The 26126-nt window shown below is 42.1% G+C and overlaps 1 protein-coding gene across 2 annotated transcripts; it reads left to right on the top strand.

The window, feature by feature from the left end:
- Positions 1-14510: 14510 nt before the first annotated feature.
- Positions 14511-25215, top strand: LRAT (lecithin retinol acyltransferase; the record flags this gene model as incomplete). Of its 2 annotated transcripts, none has more annotated exons than XM_079920153.1 (2): positions 14511-15416; positions 24905-25215. In XM_079920153.1, exons 1-2 carry the CDS (start codon positions 14877-14879, stop codon positions 24992-24994), a joined length of 630 nt encoding a protein of 209 aa, XP_079776279.1. In that variant the 5' UTR covers positions 14511-14876. The 2 variants fall into 2 exon arrangements, with proteins under 2 accessions (XP_079776279.1, XP_079776278.1); XM_079920152.1 differs by lacking the exon at positions 24905-25215 and adding an exon at positions 19125-19277.
- Positions 25216-26126: the final 911 nt, after the last annotated feature.

Here is a 26126-nt window from a genome sequence, read left to right as displayed (position 1 = left end):
CACAGAGTGGCCTTGGCTAATATTGACATTTCAGGAAATAGTTTATGTGCGATAGAACACCAAGGCCCAGCTATGAGTGCCAGCCCAGCTCCTAGCAACACCAAGGCCTAGCTGGTGGCATCCTCAGATCCCAGATGTCAGGCACTTCTTTTTTCATTCTCACTAATAATGGGACAGATCAACATCACATGATATGAGAAGGGAAACATCATCGCTCTTGTGCATTCCTGCCATAAATGCAGAACCTGAATCTAATCATGAGGAAACATCAAATACAGTTTGGTGGATATAGCAGGCCTGTATTCCTTAGAAATGTTAATGTCGAGAAGGAAAGAGACTGAGGAACTGTTCTAGATTAAAGAAGACAACCAAACATGAGTTGACTGCAATGTATGATTTAGAACTTTATTTCACTGTAACAGACTTTACTGGGGCAATTGGCAAATTCTGAATAAATCTGTAGTTTAGATAATTGTAGCAATGTTAATTTTCTGATTTTGATAATTATACTGTGATATATATAAGAGAATGTCTTTACTTTTAGGAAACACATTGAAGGATTTGGGGGTAAAGGGGCATCATACTTACAGCTTATTCTCAAACAATTCAGAAAAAAAATAGTACATATTTGTTTATGAATGTGTGTGTGTATGTGTGTGTGTGCACAGAAAGAAAGAAAAAGAAAGGATAAAGCAAGATTCGGAAAATCTGGGTGAAAAATATAGGGAATTCATATTTTTGCAACTGTTCTAGAAGTTTGTAATTAGGTAAAAGTTAAAAGAAAAAAACTTTTCTCTTCCCATTTACCAAGTGCTTTTCTTTTTTGAATGAAAATATCCTGGGTGAATAGCCTCATTGCATTCTTGAGTAAAATATCTGTTTACATTCATATTTACATTTAAGTCTCCAACCTTAATTTTTCACGGCTATCCAAAGGCTGACTTGTAGGGTTTCCTTGGGAGGTGGATAATTCCTTCAGCAGTTCTTGTATTTGGTAAAATTTGTTATAATTCATCTTTTCTTTTTTTAACTCCATAGATATGAATTGCCAGGAACATATGCATTAAACTTTGTTTTGAAAAATCGCCTTGGTGGTGGAGGCACTGCCTCACTGAGAACTGACTCACAGGTAAGCATCTAAACAGTGAGCGCTTTCTCTTTTGCGTATTTTCCCATGTGTTGTTGACACCAGCCTGTATCAACAACATTCTATGAAACATATACACTAATACGACAGAGCTCTCAGTTCAGAATGAGGAATAAAACAGGAGTGAAGTTTTTTTAGATAACTTCTTAGTGAAACCTAATTGTTTTCATTTTAGTGAGTGTCACTTTAGGGGATTTGAAGACCATATAACAAGAGAAAAAACTTAGCATATCTCGACGTTTAAGAAAATAGTTAATATATGACTTAATCTTGAAACTGAAGAGTATTTACTATTCTACAGGTTAAGAAGAGCCATTATTTGAGGTAAAGAAAATTGTTATCTTATAACCATGGTGCAGAATAAGCTGATGCCAGATACTATGGCTTTGGGTTCAAATATGCCTGGGTCATCCCAGGAAGGAACAAAAGTCTGTAACTTTAACTCAGTCCAGTGTATCACTTAGCCTTAAATTTTGCCATTATTTTGAAACTTTGCTATGGATAGATCTTCTTACTTATTATTGACAACTGGTGGTGGCTGTGTAATTTTTAATAAATGTATTGTTACAATACCTTTTTAGTGGGCGTATCTCTTAGGTTCTCACATATGTGTGTGGGAGTTCCTTACCATTTGGACTCCACTGTCAACCTCACCTGGCCCCATGACCTCTCAGCAATGATCCAAGGTTTGGAAGAATTGTAAGGAAGAAAAACAAGCTTCAATGATTCCCAAGGTGTGAGGACTCCCTGCCTCAGAATCACCTGGGGTGCTTGTTAGAATGAAGATTCCTAGCTCCACACCAGACCTACTCACTTGGAAGCTCTTGATGTGGGACTCAGGAACCTGCTTTGTAAATAGCTCCTAAAGTGATTCTGAGGCATCGAAAATAGGAAAAATATTCTCAGTAGAACTGTCCTGAAACGAAATTTTCAAAATTGAATGATCTTTATCCTCCTCTGTATCTCTTTTATATTTCTTTCCACATCATGTACTTAATCAATATCTCAAATTAAAATACGTAAGAAGTCATAGAAATAATTTTACTCAGTCCAAACTTTAAAAGGCCAGAACTACATAAATTATCCTCAGTTCAGCTTCTCTGTAGTTCTACTGTCATACTTTTTTCATTAGTGCTTAACCTAGAATTCATCTACCAAGTAATATATTTTATTTGTAACTGTGTTCCCTTAGTATGTGTTTTTAAAATTTCTTAATTGTCATTTTATCAAATAAAATCTTATTTATCCAAATCATTTAAATAGCGGTCACTTTTTAAAAATGTGTGACATGAAAATTAATAACTATAATAGAATCCTCTGAACATTCAGTACATTTCTGTTTGTTTTGTTCAACAGGGCAAAGCACTTGGACAAATGGTACTGGACTTTCAGATAAAATGTGTTCCTGATTTAAAGTCATTAGTAGATGGATAAAGAGTTTTGGCATTGGGAAACTTATTGTTTCTTAGTACAAGTGAAAAATTGAATCCAAGGTAAAAGGATATAGAAAATACGCATTATAAGTAAACACCCACTTGAGTGGATTGAATACCAGCATTAATAATGTGGTCACTGGAAAGCAGAAGAGAGTAGGTGATTTTTAACACAGAACTATAAACAATAAAGATTTAACATATGAGACAGACAAGAAGACTGATAGATATATTCTCTAGGCATTTGATAAAGGTGTTCTTTTATTCTGTAAAGCATACACTTTAAAACCTTAATAAACTGTGATTTGTTTAATAATATATTCACTTTTAGCGTATCTCTCTCTGATACCCAAATCCAAGCTCGGCTAATCTTGTGATTTGTTTAAAGAGTATCTTCCTCTTCCTTGTTGTTTAAACATCTTATTACCTATTCTAAATAATCTTCATGCATAAGTGTACAGATTAAGTTCAGGTTCAAAGAAGCAGTCTATCAATTACTTATACAATTTTAACACATTCGTAGTATCCTCACACTGATTTTGAGAAAATAGAAAATATTTGAATATTTTATCCTTCTCAGTAGGAAAGAGTTTGATGAAAGTTAATAGTATAGTGACCTAATACTTTGAACTCAAATTAAGTTCAAGGTTGGCCATAAAATTATTTTTGCATTTTAGTCCAGGGGACAAAACACTTTTAACTTAACTATAAATATTTTCTGTTTTGTAGTAAATAGTTTGGTGATAATTTTGAAGCGATTTGACATAATAAAAATGTGTGTAAGAATTTTAATGAATTATCCTGATGATTCTGATTTTCCTTAGTGTCCATCATGACTAGGATTCCCTCATCAGCACCCCACCACACCTCTAATTTAATACTAGAGATTGACATCACTAAGGAAGAGCTTAGTGTTACTTGACAAATTGGGAGAAAAAAGATCAAGTTCCTGGGAACATGCTTGTAAAATTTACTGTAAACAAATGCTCTGAATAGGAATGGAACTCAGAACTCTCTCATTTTTCATTAAGATCTGTGCCATAAGCAAGTGGCCTGCTGTCACTGCGTCAGCTTATTATACACCCATCAACTGGCATGAGTTCCCTTGTTGCATCAAATCTTGAGGCATATATGCAGACTTTGGCAGCAGGTTGGGTTTGGCAGTTTTCTTCTTCAGAGTCTACAGCACCAACTAGAGTGAGTGGGTGAGGGCAATGTTGTCTTTTTGCTTCCACTTCCAGATGTTTCCAAATCTCCGTTTCTTATCTTCTTCCTGCTCTTCTGACTCAGGGGAATAGCAATCCTTACTCATCACCAGCTCTAAGTCTCCTCCTACCTGGAGCTTTGGTCCCACAGAGTCCCACTTTCTCTGGGACTGACTTCCATCAGCTATACATTTTTCCTCTCCCCTGATTTCCCTTCCTTTTATGTACAGATATCCTCATGTGTTCCCCCTTAAAACAAACAGAAAGAAACAAACAACAAGAAACCTTCCATTTGATCCTTTTTTCCTTTTCTTCACTGCAGAATTTTTGGAAATAATCATCTCCGTTTTTCGCCTGGCCCTCCCCCTTGCCTAACCCTACTGCCTCCACCCGCAGCTGTCTGGCCCCCTTCCCAGCACTAGGGCCTTCCTTATTGCCTCATCCAAGGGCCCCTTGACCCCCTTGCTAGCTTGTCTGCCCTGGACACTTCTGAGCCCGCCCTCCTCCGCGCCTTTCTTCAGCCTCTCCTCCTGCTTCAGGCACCTTGGCGATGCCTCAGTGCCCCTTCCCTTTCTGCAGAGCTCTGTCCTGGCCGCCCCTCCTCCATGCCGAGTGCCTCCCCTGGCAGCTCCCCCTCCTCCAAAGACTTCACCTGCTACCCGCATGCTTCCGACTCCCATAGCTCTTTCTCTTGGCTAGACTCTTCTCCAAAGATCTTGCTTCACCATTTATCTGCCTATGAACGTCCCCACTTGAAAAGCTGTAGACTCTGGAAACAACAGACCCCAAGCTGAACTCATTTTCTTCCTCCCACAAACCTATTCCTGCTTCTCCCTTCTTCCTCTCCGTGAAGGGTTTCACTCTTGTCTACTTGCTCCAGCAAGAACCTTCAGAGTCCCCCCGGGTCCCCGTATTCCTCTGAGCACTCTGGCCAGCAGCACTACCTCATGGTCACCAAACCTTGTCAGTCTATCTCCACAAATACCTTTCAGCTTTTCCCCTGCCCCTCCATCTCCTTCCCCTTATTCTAGCTCTCTTCCCTGGACTGCTAAATGGCCTTCTGATTCCAGCTTCTCTCCCTTCTCTCTCCAACCCAGACCTTCTCTTTCCCCTTTTTGAAAGCCTCTCACAGCTCCCTACTGCCTGCAGAATAAAGTCTGAGCTCCTGGCGTGGTCTAGGGGGCCTCCACGGCCCCCTCAAACCTCCTGGGTAGGGCTCTAGCCTCTGCTCTTAGAGAAGCATACACCTTACATTCTGGTTGAGCTGCATTATTGCTCTTGGTAAAACCTACCAAACACTTTTAAAACATCTTGCCTTTATTCATGTTTCCTTAGCCTGCCTGGCCGTTTGGCATTAACTTACCTCTACTGTGTGTGCCTAACAAACTCCTCACGGTACAACTTCGGCGTTATCCCAGCTCCCACTTTCCCTGCCCCAGTTAGAATGAATTGCTCCTTCATCCATTTCCCAGAACCTGTAGTACATGCTTCCGTTTCAGCACATCACACTGAATTATGTAAGTTTATTTAGGCCTGTCTCCTCCTGGCCAGGTTCTATGTTCCATTAGGGAAGAGACAGCACCTCATTCACTGTTGTATTTCTGAGCCCACATAGAACCTGAGATGAAATAGTCCACAAATCCTTATGGAGGTAGGTTAGAGATTAGAATTCTCCCATCCCCATTCACAGAATTTCTTACTACTGTGTGGATCTTTGCCGCCTCTTGCAAATGTACATGAGAGCTATGGATAATCCGCAGATTGCTAAATGTGTTCCAGAATGAAATCTATTATGTAGCCATCATTTCTTGAATAAGAACTAGGTATTGTTCTTAAATTAATAATATATGCATGTTCATTCTTTAATCCTTACAACAACCTTGGGAGGTAGACATCATATTTATCATCATACTCATTTTAAAGAGCAGGTAACTGAGACCAGAGCGGTTAAGTAAATTACCCAAGGTCACAGAGCTAAGTAAAAGAGTCAGGATTTGAACTCAGGCAACTTGGCTACAGAGTAGACATTCTTAACAACTGCCCCATACCATTTCTACTTGTAGTGTGCTGACTCAGCCTACCCCTTGGTTTTTACTTATTTGGGAGGAACAAATGTATGTGACTTCAGGAATACACAGATATTATGACTCAGCACATTTCATCTAATCTATTTGGGAATATTTTACTTATATAAATAATTTTTTGATATATAATCTGTAATTTAAAAATAGTTAAATAAAATGTAAATTATGCTACTATTTTATTAGCATTATGACTTGCTTTATAAATTTGGCATTTGGCTAGCGGGAAAATACTAAAATGTACTACTTTTGTTTTTCTCAAAGAAGTGTGGAAGTTTAGAATCAAGGGGACTTTTAAGGTCACTCAAAAAGATAACCCTTTACCCAAGACAATACAATCTTAAACACAGGAATAATTTTGAAATACTAGCCAATGGATTTAAGATTCTTAACTAATCCAAATATGAGTAACTTATAATTAAAATTTTAAATACAATGGTTAAGATAAAATTGTAAGTAGAAGTTTTTATTGAATGCCCACCATGAACTTGGAAGATTTATGACTACTGTTTTAATCAAGGATGATACATTTCTAGATAATATTGCTGAAATGAATTTTATTTATTTATTTATTTTATTTATTTATTTTTGGCTGTGTTGGGTCTTTGTTGCTGCGCGCGGGCTTTCTCTAGTTGCGGCGAGCGGGGACTACTCTTTGTTGCAGTGCGTGGGTTTCTCATTGCGGTGGCTTCTCTCGTTGTGGAGCACAGGCTGTAGGCGCATGTGCTCAGTAGTTGTGGTTCACTGGCTCTAGAGCACAGGCTCAGTAGTTGTGGCACATGGGCTTTGTTGCTCTGTGGCATGTGGGATCTTCCCGGACCAGGGAACGAGATCACGTGTCCTCTGCATTGGCAGGCGGATTCTCAACCACTGCGCCACCAGGGAAGCCCCTGAAATGAGTTTTAAAAAGTCACATTTTTGGTCAAGTACATTTATTAAAATAGCTCCTTGGCAATACATCTTTTTTACAATATCAATAATCACTCTTTCTGTAGTTATTCTTCCTTAATTTGTAATTCTGAAAAAAGAATAAACCTCTGCTAGATATTCTACATTGGAGGCCTCACTTTATTATTTTTTTAAAGGACAAAAATCAGAAATTGTTACTTGAAAAGCAAATGGTATAGCCATAAAAGACATATAAGAAAATCTGCTCCCTTTCCACAAAAGGAAACACAAATGCAGGAGGAACCATAGTCTGAGGAAACAGAGTTTAGATTTGTCATCTTATACTTGACTTGGTGGTGAGGTGTGCAGGACTGTCTAGAGCTATTGCTACACTGAATTCCAGAAATTTCAGGAGAGTCATCATCGCCAGTCACCGCTTCTGTACATGAGCGGACCAGGGCATGAAAAGTTTAACCAATATACTTAGAATCACAAAGCAAGTTGTGACAATATTCTTGGTGATATAGGACTGAGTGTAGGAAATCTAATACTGATGCTGAGGGTGTCTAAGTCTGGCTAAACCTCTGGGCCCAGCGCCAGGGTTCCGCTCCAGCGGCTTCCCTGTTGCTGAGTCCGGCCTGGCACTGGAGGTTCTTGCCTGGCTGGTTTGGTTACTTACTCTTCTTTGGGAGGCAAGTCCCTAGAGGATGAGGCCAGTGATCTAAGGGCTCTGAGCCCACTTTTGTGCTAGTTGCGAGCCTGCAGTCCCAGGTTCCAGAACACACTTAGGACCCTGATTTTCTGGATGCCATCTGTCCTCCAGTGGGAATAGTTCCCTTAGAGGATACCACAAAAAAATATCAGAACCATCCCTTCAGGAATTAAATAAGAGAGGTAAAAGAATGAAGATGGGAAAAGAGAAAGTGCGAGACACGTGTTAAAATGTGAAATAATTATGACCAGAGGACGCATATCCTGGTTTATTCTTTTTGAAAGTTAAACCAGTTGAACATTAAAATTACAGTGATTTCTGATTTAAACTCCTATGTGGATGAAAACAATTTCAAAGATTTTTAATTCATCTTTAAGGAAAAAAGTTATTGAATTTATTTTCCGTATTAATTCTGTGTGATCCAATTTCCATTCTGCTCACATTCTTTACAGGTGAAGTCTGGGTGTAAATAAAATGAAAGTAACTTTATGTAATCCAACATAAAGGCAAGTCATTTTAGAGGGTAACCAGGGTAAAAATAAGTGAACTTAATTCAAGCACAAAGTTTTGTGCCTACCCTGGAGGACACAGGCAGCCTGGTTCTTCATGAGAGAGCTGCCCACTTGGAGTTCTGCCAGTTAAGAAGTATGAGACAATTTAAAATCCAGTTTCCCTTTTTTATAACTGCTTGAGCTGTTTAGGTATGAATCAGCTTTAGCTGAACTGCATTGGATTTTCTTTTAGCATGGGGTGGGTAAGAGTAAATGTAATTACAAAAATACCAGAACGGTACACTCACTTCCCTTCAAATTAACTTTAGAAATTAAAGACATTCATTTCAACAATCAGTGGTATATACTGCTACAAAATATTGATGAAACAGTGTGTTTACATTATTTAAAATTTCTGTACGATTGAACAGATGTTATCAAAAGAGTCATTGATTTCCAGCATGAACTGCTGCCAAACCCCTGCTCAGTCTCTTTTCTCCTCCTTGTGTAATTACTGCTTCACTGGAGTATGAGTGATTTCTTTTTTAATTTTTTTTTTTAATTCAGTTGAGGCATTGCACTTTTTAAAGCAGTCATTGTGAACACTATTTAGATTTTCTAATTAGTAGACAGTGATTTATCTTCTTTTTCTGTTAATTACTCACTGTGAAAATTCACCAAGGACAACAGCTAAGACTCTCTGAAGGGCCGGAGTAATTTGATTTTCATAGGTCCAGGGACCATTCACACTGTAGAGGTTTAGAGAGCATCTCATTCTAATCCAGCTCAGCACACTTCACAGATGAGGCCTCACAAGTCTCAGTGATCTCACAAACCATCAGATATGAGTAGCAAAAGCTAAGACTGATGTTAAGGAAGTTCTGTATTCAGTTACCTGCCATTTTACCCTTAGGGTGTCTATGTATTTAGAAAGGATTTTTGAAATATAAACAATAACATGGCATTCATCACCGTTCCTGGTAGTTAGCATTACTGGTAATCGCCAGTGTTATCCTGTTTGAAGCATAACAGTACCTGATTTCTCTGTACAGTTCCTATATGAGTACAGTGGTGTGGTAATTGTCTTTTGAATATGTAGCCAAAGGTTATTGTCACATTTGCTTTTGTTAACAAACCTGGGTCCCCCAATATTCGTATTTACTATTACCTCATAATGGTAAATTAGAATCAAAAGGAAAAAAAAGATGAATTTATAAGATAGTTGCTATCTGCTCCAAGTTATTAGGAAGTAACATTGCTTGCCATTTATTATTTGTATTTTAAAGTGAAATGTGCCCTACGTGTCATGGACATCTCAGATATTTTAGTCATTCTTTGGTATTATGTCCATTTCTAAAATGGACCTTTGGGGGTTTTTTGCATCCTGTGAGATGCACTTTCGAACAAATGGCGGGTTTTTATCTTTGTTTTTATGAATTATAGAGGACTTCCTTGGCAGTGAGCAGTGAAGAGAGCAGAGCTCCAAACACTTATGTGCCTACTTTCCGCTCACCCTTGTGGCTCTGTGCTGAGACGTCGGAAGGGGTCTGTGAGGAAAAGCACGTCCTTTGTCTACTCTGCATTCTTGGATGACTATGCTGTCCAGGCAGAAAGGGAAAAGCGCCTCTGCCTTACTCTGCTTCACTGGTGAATAATACAGATGATATTAGAGATGGGGTTTCACGGTATGAACCTTCATACAATGCTGCAATATGTGTGGTTCTGCTTAATCCTCAAAACTGTCCTCCTAAATATCACTGCCATTTTAGAGCAATGAAATTGAGGCCTGTGGGTGGCAAACGACTTGTCAGAGTTCACGCGGGTGGAAAGGGTGGCACAGGCCTTAGGCTCGGGGTTTCTGCCCCCTTCCCCACACATCGCAGCCTCCCCCACCTGTGATTACTTCATAGTAAGCTGTGTTCATCTACGGGGGCGTGATTCTCTACAACATCAACTGTCAATTACTTGTTGTGCTTAGTGTTCTTAGTTTATGGTTTCCAAAACAACAACAACAAAACAACTAAATCCTGTCTGGGTGGAGCTGCTGTCTTTAATCTTTCTAAAGACTCTAGGCAGGATTGAGGCCCTCATAATAAGGTGCTAGCTAGCCAGGAAGGAAGCTGGGGAATCTTCCTCCCAGGAGGTAATGGAATTCTGCCAGAAAACACTCCAGGCAGCCCTGGGTTCTGAGGCTCCGTGAAAAGGTGTCTGCCCTTTTTCTTCTGCCTCCAGAGGGAAGTTCACAAAAGCTTTTATTCTCCCTGTCTCCTTAGAGTTAGCTAGTTAAGGCCTGTTTGTGTCCATGGGGCCAGAGCTAAGCGTATGTAAAGGAACTGAAAGTAGATGGGCAGCTAATTCAGAAGAATAACGTGTTAAGACCATCATTATTTATGTGTCCATGATGTAATAATCTAAAAAAATCTAAGAAAAACAACAAAATAATCCTGAAGGATGATAGTTCAAAAACAGGAGGTTTAGAAAGCCAGATTTATCAGGTTTAGGAGAAAGAAGTTCTAAGAGGTAAGAAGTCTGGGACACTGCACTTAGGTTCTGCTCTGACTCTGTGTCCTTGGGCAAGATACCCAACACCTACCCCGCTCCTATTTCTGTTTCTAAGGAGGGCATAGGACTACCGGCCACTCCAGTGCTGGGGCCTGCCTGGTGAGGGTATACTATTAACCAGCAGCGTAACCAGATCTTTCTCTATGGCAATAAAATAATTGACGTTAAAAATTGGAATCTAGCAATTATACTCCAATAAAGATGTTAAAAAGGGCTTCCCTGGTGGCGCAGTGGTTGACAGACCGCCTGCCGATGCAGGGGACACGGGTTCGTGCCCCGGTCCGGGAAGATCCCACATGCTGCAGAGCGGGTGGGCCCGTGAGCCATGGCCACTGAGCCTGTGTGTCCGGAGCCTGTGCTCCGCGATGGGAGAGGCCACAGCGGTGAGAGGCCCATGTACCGCAAAAAAAAAAAAAAAAAAAAAAAAAAAAATTGGAATCCGTGGCACTAGAGAAGCAGGGAAATGAAGTCCAAATTAAAAAGAAAAGCTGTGGAATCTAAGTTTAGGGCTGAGTTTTTCACTGAGTTTCCAGGACTGGGCACAGTGCCAGGCATATGGCAGGCACTCAGTAAATGAATGGATGACAGGTGGATGAAGTGATGGGAGGTCAGACCTTCCCCAGTGGTGGTGGACCTGGGAGCAAAGAACCTGTGGTTCAGTCCTGATCCACACTAACACGGTGACAGAAACTGAGCTATAACCTCAATTTCTTTCTGTGTAAAATGGAGAGGACACCTCATAGGGCTATGAGGACTAAGTGAGAAAATGCTTGTTAGTTCAGTGCCTAGCACATAGGAAGCACATGATACTGTGATCCTATTCTCCACTCCAAAGACTTCTGAGGAAGAGGGTCTCCAGCGGTAAAAAGTCTTTAGGTAGGAAATCCCTTAGCCTACCTGGCTTCTGCAGGACTCCGCCACCCCTCGTCCCCGAAAACAGGAGCTCTATCTCCTGGGACCTTCAATGGGATCCATGGCAGGAAGGTGAAGCCTGAAAGTTAGGTGGGCACTGTGAGCCCTGTTTCCAGGCTCCTCTGTGCAGAAACCCAGTGGAATCTTGGGCTTCACCACTGGGAGACATGGACCCGGGCCTGAGCAGATGCTGTGGCTGTCTTGCGAGTTTCCGTGGGATGGCAGGAAGGGGTGGTCGAGGAGAGAGTCCACAGTGCATTGATGTCCACGTGTTGACCAGGACGGCCACGGCTCTTTCACAATCCCCCAGCCAGACCCGGCAACCCAGTTGAGTGCATTTAAGGCATTTGCACATCGAAACTTGTTGAATGTCGTACAACTGAGGAACTAGGGGTCTCTCTACCAAGCCAGATTCTCCCCGCTATGAATAAATGACCCCTTCTGATTTAGGAAGGAGAAAGTTATGATGTTAGATTTCTCTTGGGCTTTTCCTTCTAATAGCAATTGTCTTCCCTTAGTTTGGCTCAAATTGATTCAGGCAGGAAAGTATTAGTAGGAATGTGAGCCTATTAGTGTATTTACATATTTTTATGAAGAGTGCCTCTAGGGAGCCATCAAAAAGTGACCGCTCACAGACATACTTATATGCAACTCTGAGAACGTTGAGTAGTTGCAAGGGAAGTTTTCAACGATTGCTGAATAGGAGAGGGCAACCAGTTCAGCCAACAAGAGCTCTTTTGACGCTGCATTTTCCCAGTTGAAAAGCAGCCTAATCCTCACTAACCCCTCCCAGCTTAATAAAACTGAGGAGACTTCAGAAATGGACAAATGAAGACCTTCCACTGTCTCCTTCGGGCTCCTCAAAGCCGAATTTCCCGCAGGCAAGCAAAGAGGGCAGCTTTAGGACAGTTTCAATGAGAAAAATTAATTTATTTAACAGCATAACATTCAGGCAAAATATTCTTCAAGAAAGAAACTATGGGCACTCCCCACCACCATTCATTTCCCAAGACAGCAGAATGCCTACATCTTGAGCAAGGTACTCGGATGCATGCCTCATATTAATCTCATCTCCTTTTTTCTTTAAGTGACTCCCCAAAATTAACCCCACCGGGAAAGAAAGAAAAATGCAAATCAGCTTGGTGCTGCCTGCCTCTCACAAAACGCCGTGGGGATGCGGCCACTGAGGAGGGTCTATAGGTGATTTCTCCCTAACATTTTTTTTTGCTTTAAAAGAGTTCTCTGTGGAGCCTTGAGGCAGTTCTCCATGCTTTTGTCTCCCGCAAATTCGCCGGGTGCAGACGGCCGTAGCGTTATAAGCCGGGTTAGTGACCACTAGGGACGGAAATCGCTAATTACCAAGTCCCCTTTGATCTCCCCGGGCCGTTTGGCTCTTGACCCTGGAGGCCCCGGTATCCGTGCTTTCCCAGAACTGGACCAGACCAGCGCGTGCAGCGCCTAAGCGTCGGACGTCTCTTGCTGGAAGGTGAAGCCTGAAACTTTCGTCTGCAGTCCGACGTAACTGCAGTTACGGTGTACAGCAAGGTCTGGATCAGACTTCTAAAAATATCTAGAGACTGCCCAGAGCTCCCGTCCAGCCACAGAGCTGGTGCGCTGGCCGGACGCTAACAAGCGCCTGTGTGCGGAGGAGTTTGATTAGTTTAAGCTACCCACTAATTGCACTTTTCTTTAAAATTTGGGGTAAGACTGGGGAAATGGATGTCTTAAAATTTCTTCATCCACTGCCTCTCCCGCCTTCCTCTTTCGATTCTTTTGTGGGAAATGGAGTTTTCTTCTCTTTGCCAGGACTATAATGTGATTCGAAATCGTTTGTGAAATGAACAAAAGTCACCAGCAAGCGGGACGACTGTCAGATAGGGGGCGGGAGCGAAGGCCGGGTCTCGGAGGATAATGGGGAGCCGGCCTCCTCCCCGTCTGGTCTCCATGGTCCCCTTCATCTTCCAGGTAAGATGAATGTCCCTTCATCCATCACCCGCCGGGAGGCCCCTCCCCCCAGGCGAGCGGAGAATCTGCTCGCTGAGGAGACCTATTAGCCCCACACAGGGAGGCTTTGTGGAACAATTCGAGGCTCTCCATTGAGGCCTTTGTCCGAGGAATTCAAGCATTTACTTAATGCGTTAGCACGGAACTCTGCGCTGGGTCTGGACACCGCGTGCCAAGCCTGGCGCGGACGCCGAGACCGCTGCTCCCTAGTCTAAGTGCTCCCCAGTACCGCCTCGCCGGTAAGCCTGGGGCCCGCTGCGGGGCAGGACCTCTTCCTTCCTTGGTCACCTCCGGGGGACTGCGCTTTAAGAGAGCGGCAAAGTTTCGGTGGGTGAACCGAAGCTGGATCCACGTGACCCTGACGCAGGAGAAATAAACTTGACATGAATTTGGCTTTCCAGGAGGACGTTGGGCGCTTCGCCGTTTTACGTGCTGAGCGTTGGGAGCCGTACGCTCAACGGTCACTGGTGCCTCTGAGCGCGGAGGCGCCGCGGGTTCCGATCATCCGCGGGGTCGCTTCCCACCCGCGCGGTCGCTTCCCACCCGCGCGCCAGCTGAAAGCTAGGGGCATTCCTGGCATTTAAAGGGAAGGAGGGTGCGCGATGTGTGGGGCCACGCCTCTACGGAGTTTAGGAAGGAGTCTGCACGCTTTCGAGGCGCGCACAGTTCCCAGAGTATATGCAAATATTTTAGTAAGCCGCGGTCTCCGAGAACCCTTTAGAGGGAGGTGGTTCTGCTCAGAAATCTCGCCCGAGGGCACTTTCCACCGAAAACGACCCAAAGTGCCCAGAACACGCCCCAGTCTAGACAGGTGCAAGATCTTTTGTGCGGTCACGCCTCGGCCACTACTCTCCAAAAACGGCCGCTTAAAGGCGGTAAGTGCTAAGGTATCCAGCGCAAGAGGAAGCCTGCATGTGGAAGGGGTCGCAGGGCGGAACTTAGAAGCCCAGAGGCGACCCGCCCCTTCCAAAGAGCCTGCGGTCCCGCGCTACACCGCAGAGAGCGGCGTTTGCCGCCGGCGCCCAATCAGATCTCTTCCTGGGTCTGTGACGGCGTTCGGCCCCGCCCCCTCGAGGGTGATAAAAGGCCACAGAAAAGGCGTAGCTGAGTGCACCGCGCGCGGCCCTGCTCCCGGCACCGCCTCCAGGTGCGCTTCCCGGCCTGGGGCTTGCGGGGCGGGTCCCGCTGATTCCGTGGCTAGCCGCCGCCAGCTCCTCATCCTCCTCAGTCGCCAGTGCGGTGCGGCCAAGCCGATCTCCTGGCTTCTCCCCCTCCCTTTTTTCTCTCACTGCCTCCTGCACAGACGGCGTGCCCCGTGGCACTGGGCTGCTGGCCTGCGGGTGAGCAGCGGCGCAGCGCCCCTGTCCGGCCAGCTCACCTTGCCCGGCCCGGCCGTGCCCGAGTGGCGACGGTCCCCCCAAGACACACTTTTCCCTGCAGGATGAAGAACCCAATGCTGGAGGCGGTGTCACTAGTGCTGGAGAAGCTGCTCCTTATCTCCAACTTCAAGCTCTTCAGTTCAGGCGCCCCGGGTGAAGACAAGGCAAGGAACACTTTCTATGAGATCAACTCTTTTCTCCGCGGCGACGTGCTGGAGGTGCCTCGGACCCACCTGACACACTATGGCATCTACCTGGGCGACAACCGTGTCGCCCATATGATGCCCGACATCCTGTTGGCCCTGACTGACGACAAGGAGCTCACGCAGAAGGTGGTCTCCAACAAGCGTCTCATCCTGGGCGTCATTGGCAGGGTGGCCAGCATACGCGTGGACACAGTGGAGGACTTCGCCTACGGAGCCGACATCCTGGTCAATCACCTGGATAGGTCCCTCAAGAAGAAGGCGCTGCTCAACGAAGAGGTGGCGCGGAGGGCGGAGAAGCTGCTGGGCATGACTCCCTACAGCCTCCTGTGGAACAACTGCGAGCACTTCGTCACCTACTGCAGGTTCGGCACCGCGATCAGCCCCCAGGCCGACAAGGTACCACGTGTGACTCCCCGGTGGGCTCGGTGGGGACGCCCCCTCCCATCCCTAACCTTTCCTCTCCCCTGCGAGCAGGGACTGAGTTCTAGACTTAGTAACGAACCCTCTGGTGTTCGTCAGGGAAGCCAAATAAATAAATAAACGGCGATGTGCCTTGCAGGATATCTCGAAATGCACGGTGAAAGAGTGTGGCAATGCAGTACCGCTGCCAGCGATGCCAGAGAGCTGCCCAGTTATTGCTGCAGACGTCATCAGGGTGTCCATCCAGCGTAGTTGAAATGACAATGGGCAGGTGACTGGGAGGGTCACAGAAAATCTGTCGCCGTGTGCTTGCAACTTTACCCAAGAATTGCAGCTGGAAGGAAGGTGTCTAGAGTTCATATTTAACCCGTAACACTGTATAGTACAAATTGTTGTGCCTTTAAAACAAGGAAGCATGCTGTTTTCTCCATCTATAAGCTGCAGAGAGTGAATTCCCTTTGCTACCAGAAGACCTCCCTGGTAGATCCCTTACTCCTGTGGCTGAACTTCAGAGAAGTCTTTTCCTGGGTATTCTGCATTCCTTCTGTGTTGGCTTTAATTCCCATCTAGACTTCCCCATTGTTAAGCATCCTTTACACACTAGCCCCACAGGTGGGTTACATTGTTTCTGGGTTCCCCAGAGATCAAAACAATTGGCTTTCAAGAAGAGCCATTAAATGTTGGAAGGTAATTTTATGGGTACTATAAAAAGGGGGGGAAAACTGTTAGAATTTAACATGATTAAATTAGCTACAAACGCAAAGGAAAAGCAATGGATTTTTATTGCCTTTTGAAACCTCTTAACTTGTAAAAATCAAATTTTAAGCCGAGGTCTTGTTAGTGCGCACCCTTCACAATGAAAACCTGGGCAATCACGTAATGAGCTTCAGATTATACTCTTCATGTTTAGATATTTGGGTACCAAAAGAATCTAAGTCCATATAACCAATTTTTTTTATTGCTCCACATCTTAATTTTTTGACCCATATGTGAAAATCTTTCTCTCCTGTCGCAGATCATGAACGTATAGTGCTTGTATACATCTGTGTATAAAACTCCTTACATATTGTTTATAAAGCCACAACAGTCTCGATCTAGGGATTATTTTCTAAGCAAAATAAAAATACAGTTAGAGCACTCTGCAGTGATTCAAGAATCACAGCTTCAGTCCATGCCTGTTTAGAAATAAACTTCACCACATTTACAAACACTGGCTCCAAAACTGTTCAAAAGGAAACACGTCAGATTTACTTAGGACCCAAGCAAATCATTTCTCTAAGGAAAAACAGTATTTCCCTCCCATAATTAGGAGTTACCCTTTCATGGAACACATATAGCACTGTATTATACCTTTCTCCAAAAAAACAAAAAACACAGTACAAGTGCTTTTTAAAGGTAGTAAAATGTTTAATCAGCATAAATAACTAGTTGGAGTAGTTTTTCCTCTTTGGAAACTGTAAGATTTTATGGACGTAGAGTAGTGCTTTAATTGCTGTTGCTGCATAGCGCCTCTTGTGAAACTTGAGTTTTTGTCTTCACTTTGAATGGTCTAACAATTTGACCACAGAGTAGATTTCCCGGGGGAAATAAAAAAAAATCCCCATCCCAAATTTTCCAATTTTTAAGGACTGTTTTTGAACATGCCCTGAGAGAAGTAGGTCATTAGTACTGAAGGAGGACTGGTTTCTATTTTTTGGAAACATAAGGAATGACAATTCTGGGACTGATGGTTGAGTTCTCCATATATATAACTATTATCAGTATAATATGAGAGTTGCAAAGTTGTCTCTCACTTAAATTTGTTTTTATAAAAGCTCTCAAGAGCACTTTCCCTCAGGAAAACACTGCAACTAATGTGAAGGTGAACTGGAAGAGAATCTTTTTTTTTTTCTTTGTAGTGATGCTCTTTACAAGTTTAGAAATCATAAAATTAAACTTTTATATTACTGTTAACAGTTTCAGTATTTCATAAACTATAAAGCCCTTTAATTAGTAACTGTTACTATTCCTTATGCTTTTTTTTCTTTGCTGATATTGCTTTGCATTGCCAAAATGAATACACATACCCCTTTTAATTTCCGGGGATTCAGTGCTCAAAAGTTCCCCTGTAGGCTTCTTAACACCTAGAACCTAGAGGACATTTCCTACTGTGGAGCAACACCAGGGGTACTTCCTGGACTGATGGCCAAATGAACATGAACAGGACATTAGACACAAGATGCTCCTTGTGCAAGTCTTCTTTTGGGGGAAAGAGAGTCCACAATGATTCTATGTTGGCCTTAATTAAAAAGTATTGGAAAAAGATAAAAGAAGCATGACTGTATCAAGACAATATTCTTATTTACCTAAATGTATATCTCCCCATTATTTGCCAAGCAGCTTTTCTCATTGTCCTGAAAACGTCATTCAGTGTGATCCTCATCATTTTAAGATTGTGTATTTGTTACTCAATGTCTTGTTAGTTTAGTAAAAAGAGACAAATCATATGTTTGACATATAAAAAGAATGACATCTGGATAACCAACAGGAAATTTCATATTTGTTGAGATACTGTATAAAAGTACAGACAGAGACAGGCTTGCAGTGAAGGTAGTGTGTTAAAATATATTGGACTTGTGCATTCATTTCATGAAGAATTTGGAAACCCAGTTCTCCAGTAAATATGCCACTGTAGGAGACCCTAAAAGCATATACAATGACACGTCTAGAAAAGGAGCTTAAAACCAGTATGAGTAGGAAACTCTTAGCAAAATGGAGCAATTAATTGCTGAATTCTGCCCCGACACTGATGAAGTAGAGATAATTGTCAACAGATCTAGCAGTGATAACAATCGTTGTAATACCTTATATTTATACAGCATGCAGACAAATACAAAGTACTCTTGCAAAAAAATCTCATCTGATCCTCACAACAACCTCAGTATTCCCATGGAGGAGAAGAGCGTAGTCTGGACATGTTAAATGATTAAAAGGTGATCCAGGACTCAGACATAGGCCATTACTTCTAAGAAAAATTAGTTTTCTAGGGAGAAAAAATTATACATCTTAGAAGAATGCATTCCTCGGGGGGTAAGGATCCTGTTTAATTTATCTTTATTTCTAGCAGTCAATTTTGTGTCACATAATTGATTATGAATTTCATATATTTTGGCAGGGAATGGGATATGACAACAAAATTAGACTTTCTATGCCTTTAGATTTTGAGACTTATCAGAATGTTATCATCAAAAGTATCACCAAATTTTAGAACAGTGAGTTGTAGGAATTGAATTCACCAATAATGATAGGCTAAATTCTATTTGCTTGAGATTAGAGATCGTTTGCTCATTTTACTTTAGAATGTGTTATTGTTATTGAGAGGCAGTTTAATGTTGTCTTTAACCTTTAATCCTGAATAACTTTTATGTGGTTACATTCGCTGTAGTTTTCTATAAATGTTGTGTATGTACAAAGGCAACTGCCAGTATTAATCTAGTTGCCTAAAGTATCATTTCAGCTACTATGGGATGTAGAATCAAGAAACTGAACTATTAACGTCTTAAATTCTTTCCAAGATCATGAGAAAAATTCTAATTCTTCTGGTAGATAGAAAATAGCTGGGAAAGTTGAGCTCTACTATTCGGTATATGTGATTCTTCTTAGGTTTAGCCACCTTTTCTAATATTCTTAAATTTTATTTTCCAGTTTTGTGAGAATGTGAAGATAATTATTCGTGATCAGAGAAGTGTTCTTGCTTCGGCAGTCTTGGGATTGGCATCTATAGTCTGTCTGGGTTTGGCATCATATACTACCCTTCCTGCAATTTTTATTCCATTCTGCTTATGGATGGCTGGCTAACTTCATACCCTCGTTTCAGTGTGTGTATTCTGTGTGTAGATATGTTTATATTTATAGAGCACAAATCAGTATAAGCATCGTTGAGAAAAATGTGACCTGTAATACTGCGTTCTGGATAAAAATGTGATTAAGAATCACACAAAGTGCTTACCGTGTAAGCCCAAGAACAAAGCCTTTCTGAATCTTCCCAGGCAGTTCCATTTCAAAGCACTGTGAATCTTGGAAACATGACAGCTTGTGCTAGAATTCTCCATTACAAGAAAATCAGCCCCTAAGATGATGGCCGCAGGAGATTATTTGTGGGTTTTTTTTTTTTCCCCTCCTGTAATCATTGTTCTTCTCTGTTAAACCTGAATTAGAAGATTGGAAAATTTACTGAATGAGACCACTAACTTTATTGTAAATTTATATTGTTTCATTGAAAAATTATATTAAACTAAAAAAAATTTCCCTTATTCAAAACATGTTTGATGATTGGCCTAAAAATCACAATTTTTTCACGTATTATATATAATTTCCAATAGGTCAAGAATAACTTCATTACTTGAAACAATATTGACAAAGGTAAGGTTTAATGCTAAAGTAACTGACCAGAACTATAGAAATCTGTGTTTTCCTGCAGAAATAGCTACTAATGCTATAGTTTGATTTGATTTGGCTTTACTTAATAGGAAACCTGGCATTCATTTTTTTTTTCCTTTTATTTTTCACTGTAGTTACTGTAAACCACTCTGAGAGGAAAATGAACATAGGATTGAAATAATTCGGATAGTTGGGGTGCATATGTGCCAGTTAAATACACAGATATCCACATACACTCAGACTGATGAGAGACAAATTAAGTTAGTTCTTGATTGCTTTATTATCATACCAGTGTAGTTAGTATAGAGCATTGGTGGAAGTGAACGTAAAAGCATGTTCAATCCATTTTCTTATGCCCTTGCGTCTGTGGTGTAACTTGCATGTATGTCGTCATTGGATAGTTTAATTTTAAAGCACTTATTAATGCACTGTATGATTTGTAAAAGCCCTGAGATTTGTTTCAGTTGTTCCATTTCATTGCTAAGTCAGTATAGTTTACATCCTTAAAAGAATGATGCTTCAGCAATATATAAAACCCAAACAAGTAGGAGCAAAGGAAATAACGATTAGAAATCATTTTTAAGTGTCTTAGTACCACCAGGCATGTAAGTTGATTACACAGAGGCTGTTTTAATATCAGAGTTGAGATGTAGCAGTGTTAAAGCAAGCATGCAAGTACTTTTACAAAATTACCAAATTCTAAAAAGTAAGCTACAAGCTAGACTTGCATTTCAAGTATTAAAATTGCTTTATAAACTGTCAAGAATTACAAAATAATGAGTCACATAATGAGAGGTATGAGGAGGGTGGGGTTAGTCACTCAAATCAAAACAAATTTAACAGCAGATTTTAGTACATCACCACTAATTTACCTAAAACAAATTCAGTTGGAGTTTAATAATGATTTAACTTTAATTATTTAAATGTTTTGAATAATTGAAGAATGAAATGACAAACACCACAGAATAAAGTGTTCTATGGGCCTATTCCAACCACTTAAAGTTATCTTAAGTGTGTATACATAAAAACAACCACTATGAGAACTCCATTGTATTAGTGGTTTTTCACTTACTGTATATTACTCATGTAGCGATTGTTTAAATAAATTCATTTAAAAAAGATGGTGTCCTCATAAATAATTAACATCTTCTTCTGCAGACTTTGGTATTGCAGGTAGCAAAAACCACTGTGTGATGTTAAATCTGTGTTCAAAGATCATGATCCCTCATTAAAAGCCAAGGGAAGTACTTAAGGTTGGAATGAACATATTTAGTCTTGACTCATATCCTTAAAGCAAGACTCAGTTCATCATTCGTGCGCTCATTATGTGCCAGACACTGACCTATTACAATTTCATGGTCTAGAATTATTATTATTTGTTAACTACCTGTATTAGAGTATACACAGTGCTGTGAGTGCTATGAGGGGTAGAAGAAATGAAGTCTTCCTGAAGGGTCAGAGAAATCTGTGTGAAGGAGGAAGTACCAGCATCAGGCAGAGAAATAGTAAGAGGGGGATCTCCTCATACTGATGCGTTCCAATACTTGTGGGAAGAGGGAAGCAGAAGGAAGGTTTATATTCCCTAGAATTTGTTGAACTACTAGGAGAAAAGGAGAGTTTTCGTTTTGTTGTGCTCAGTTTGATTAGTTGCTTAACAAGGTAGAAAGAGAAGCATATATCCTTGATTGTGGTTATGGAAGAAACCCTGAGCCATTAATGTCTCTAGTGAATTCCTCTGGGCTTCATTAGTTAAGATTCATCCTTATGGTCCTGCAAATTTCTGTTCTAACTTGTGAAATGATAATCCAGTAGTGTCTGATACAGCTTTTGGTGGCTTATTTTGTTCTTTGCCGTACCTCGCTAAAGGCTGAACAGGACTAGCCAGGGCTAAAATGAAATAATGCAAGTGTCAGGTGCTCTGCAGGTGTTGGGGATGAAAAGATGAATGAGACATTGACCTTCTCCTCAAAGCTGATGGTCTCATATACACAGGAGGATGTATTAAGACTTTCTGCAATAGAGCTGATTGAAGGCACAGAAAAAGAAGTGGTTCGTTTTCACTGATAAGGTCAAAATTATAGGAACTGTATTGAGACTTGGAAAATCGGAGTATTTTCCAAAAGGACAGATTTGGGGCAGGACATTCTACACACTGGGGACAGCATGAGCAAATGCACGAGAACTGCCCCCACCGTGCCTGGCACAGAAGAGTGAGGTACTTTCTAATTCAGGGACTGAAAGCCTGAAACGGCATGGGGCATTCAGGCAAGTGCAAGTGGTTCAGAGGCTAGAGCAGAGCAGGGCTGATGAGGAGAAATGCCGGGAGAGTGATCAGGTGGTGCAAGTCTTTTTTTTTTTGGTACGCGGGCCTCTCACTGTTGTGGCCTCTCGCGTTGCGGAGCACAGGCTCTGGACGCGCAGGCTCAGCGGCCATGGCTCATGGGCCCAGCCACTCCGCAGCATGTGGGATCTTCCCGGACCGGGGCACGAACCCGTGTCCCCTGCATCGGCAGGCAGACTCAACCACTGCGCCACCAGGGAAGCCCAAGGTGCAAGTCTTGTGTAGACCAAGTTTGGACTTTATGAACGGGCAATGGAGACTTGGGGTTCAGAGAGGTAACTCCCAAAAGCATGTCAGAAGATGGAGGCATGGGGCAAGACAACAAGGGGATCTTAGGAGACTAGTTATGGTCCTCAATCTCTCAAGTAATTGCCTGTAATTGTAAGGGCGGAGAGCAAACATGTCAAGGAAATGTCAGCTGACTTTAGCCAAATCCTTATATTTGACTCATGAGTAACTCCTGGTGGGGTGTCAGGGAGGAGTCATGCATCCTTCTTTCCTGCCAGAAAGTTGGTTCCTGAAAAATAAATGAATGTGGTGACCATGTGTAAATTGGATGTTCCAGATCTTTGTTCTGCTCTATGTTTCTTACCAAGAACAAGCAAATAAGTATAGATTTGTTTTTTAAAAAAATATTTTTTTCAGAATATATATTTCATATTTTTCCATTTTATATTTCATACTATTACTTTCAAGTATCAAAAATGTTTTCTGGCAATCTCAAAGTTATGCCAATGGCAAAAGTCTTTTGTTATAGATGAGAAGGCTATAAGAAATGATGACTGCTAATATTCTGTTTTATAGGATCTGTTTAGAGAGCTTTACCTAACTAGATCTGTCAGCTCAACTAGTTTTATATTTGGTATACATGCATGTTCAATAAAATCAATTTTACATACTGTCCCTTCTCATCTTTGAATTTGAAATACGTAAAAGTAGATAACAAAACACTTTTTTTGAACATGGTACCCTGAAAGTTTTTGCCTCTCAAAGCTTCCCTTACTGAACATAGTTTTATATATTTGAAATTAAAATTTTTTGTGGATCTGCCTTCGGGTTGATATAATCTATGTTATCTACATCTTGAAGCCTACCTTGATTATGTAGAAAAGGGTTCGGTGTAATATTAAATAACAAATCCCTTCTCCATTCCACAAAATCAAGCAACAACAACAATCAGAGCCATGGGCATGAACTCTATAACCAGATGTGTAATGCTACCGAGGCAGCCTGCAGCTTTACACTGGCCATGGGTGTGGTGCGGATGAGGCATCAACGGGAACAAGTCCCAGGCCAGTCTTGAAATGCATTCACAGCATTGCAAGGACCACAGAAGTTACTGGGCTGAACGCTTAAACCTCTAACCAGATTTTAGAGGTGGAAAATCAGGCACAGAGGTTGAGATACTTTGTGATTATGCAAATAATTAGAGCCAGATCCCAACCTTGACTCCAGCTTTCTTTCCACTGTACCACATCAGTTCCCTGAGGCCTCCCATAAACTGGACAAGCTTTCCTCCAATGAATGTATTAATTTCTTGCAGACCTTCTATGTACTCCAAGCAGAGCCACACAAGAATGAACTAGTTAGAATCTTAGTTCTGTAGCTGCTCAGTATAAGGAGAGAGAATGGCAAGTCAATAGATTTCAAAACGATAAGCTTGTAGAGGTGTCAGAAGAACAGAGAGATGAGACCGGTCAGTAAAGGAGAGGGATGATGGCAGAGAAGGCTTCACTGACACCTTAACTGAGCTGTAAAGAATACAAACATTTAACGTGAATGAGAACTCCTTTTCCAGGCCATTGCAGGCACCTGGAGCAGTAAATACAAAGGCACAGTCATGAGACCCCTCCTGCCGCTGAATTGCTGCTAGTCATTAAGAACAATCACCTGTGTTTATGTTGTTGCCTTGAGAAAAAGGTGCCCAGTAGGGTTACAAAGAACTCACTTCCTCTGCTCAGGCGATGCTGGAGACAAGAGGCAAGACCATGGGGGCCTTTACACTGTTAAAGTCCCGAGTACAGAGAAAATGTTTCCTAAACTTTCCAAGTGCCTCGGCTGAATCTAATAAGCGTGCAATTTTGTGAAACACATGATGAATGGGGGTGGAATCAGACTGTGAGGAAAAGAAACATTTTATGGACAGAGGTTTATTTAAGGTAGATGGAGAAGCGGGAAGTACAGGAATCTCCTCAAACAGGTGATGGTTCCCTTCTCCCCAGTCAGCTCACAGCTGCTCCCCTGTCCCAGCAGCGACCCTGGTGCCATCCTTTTCCTGACTCTAGATTCTGTCCCCGACATTTCTTCCCATTGAGCTTTTAACTGCTATTCCCATGGCTGCCTGCCTGCTGCTACTAACACTCAGTGTGTCATTGCTTCTGATGCTTCATGACTTTCCTTAAATCCTTTACTGTTTCTTTCACTTCTGCTTCACTCTACCAGGTCTCTATCTCTCACTGAAAACTGCCAAAGGATCTAATTAGGCTGACTAGTCATGGTGCAGTATTGGTGCTTCCAATGAACAAAGTTCTTGAGCCAGGCTGCCTCATGGGCCACTGGACACTCTCATATCCTTTAGGTCAGATACCTTCAGATCAGGTGACATCCTTGGGCCAATCAGTTGTTGCCAAGTTGCGCAACCATGGGCTCCAAATCATGGTGGAGCTACTCTAAGGAGCTACTTGTAACTGATTTTCCTTTGCAGATGGCTATCAGCCAGGTTAGAGGGAGAGTAGTACCTGATCATCACCCTCGAGAGCTCAGTCTGCAACAACATAGAGGATGGATTACATGAGGAGACGTAACTCAAAGGACATCCATTCTGTCACCAAGATGTAGGAGAGAAATGATGAAGACTGGATGATGTAAGTCAGTGGCAGTGGGGATGGAGAGGAGAGAAAGGAATGATTCGAGGAGTGTAAAAGGGGGAGGGTGTTTCATACGGTGTCCAACCAAGAACACAAACTTTGCTAAGTATTGTCTGGCAAGATGTGCATGTATATGTGTGTGTGTGTGTGTGTGTGTGTGTGTGTGTGTGTGTGTGTGTGTGTGTGTTACCTTGGTTTCTGTCTTCCACTCAGCCTCCAATCTCTTGTGAGGGCCTTACATTGGCCAACAAAGCCAGAAAGCAGCTGACAGGAGAGCCTGGGAGACAGCCTGCTATGAAAGTCAAGAAACATATCTGAGGGCTAACAGGAACAATTGGGCACCCATCAATATAACTGGTCGTATTGTGCCATACTGGCTAATTTAGGGGAGTGGGCCTTGGAAGAAGTAGGAAGAGCCTGGTTTGGTATATACAAAGTTTGAGTAGCCTCGGGCCCCATGGGTGGAAATATAAACAACTGGAAATTGGAATCTCACGCTCAAGACAGAGAGGTATTGGGAATTATAACAGTCGTAAATGTAGCCCAGGCTATGAATTAGACCATTTTGGGGTGTCTATGAAGAATTAAAATAAAATGTAATGATAGGAGACTAAGAGTCACAAACAAGTAAGAGGGAGGAAGAAAGATCAAGAACATTTCCAGAAGGAGACTGAGGAATAACGGTACAAAGTTTAGAGCAGACCAGAAGAGACTGTGAGGAAGCCACGGAGGGGTGAGCTTTAGAAGGAAGTGTATGAATAGCATCAAGATAGAGAAGAGAGAGAAGGGCTGAAGACTGTTCACATTGGACTTGACAAACAAGGAGACAGAGTGACCTTGTTTGGTAAGCATCCCACTAACGCTAGATGCAGGGTGTTAGGAAGGTTAGGGGAGAAGGCGGATTGTAGGTTGGAATGTAAATGGGAAAGGAGCGTGGGCTTCTTTTTGTAGTAGTTTGGTGGGGAAAGGAAGGAAACAAAGCACAAAGACTCAGAGAACAGTATAATATCTGACATGCCTTTTTTCACTTCAGCCTTGCTTGGAATGAAACATACTATG

The sequence above is a fragment of the Stenella coeruleoalba genome, assembly GCF_951394435.1.
Source record: "Stenella coeruleoalba genome assembly, chromosome: 4".
In the NCBI taxonomy this organism is placed as follows: Eukaryota; Metazoa; Chordata; class Mammalia; order Artiodactyla; family Delphinidae; genus Stenella; species Stenella coeruleoalba.
Note: the sequence above shows the minus strand (reverse complement) of the source record. Positions and strands in the feature narration are given on the sequence as shown.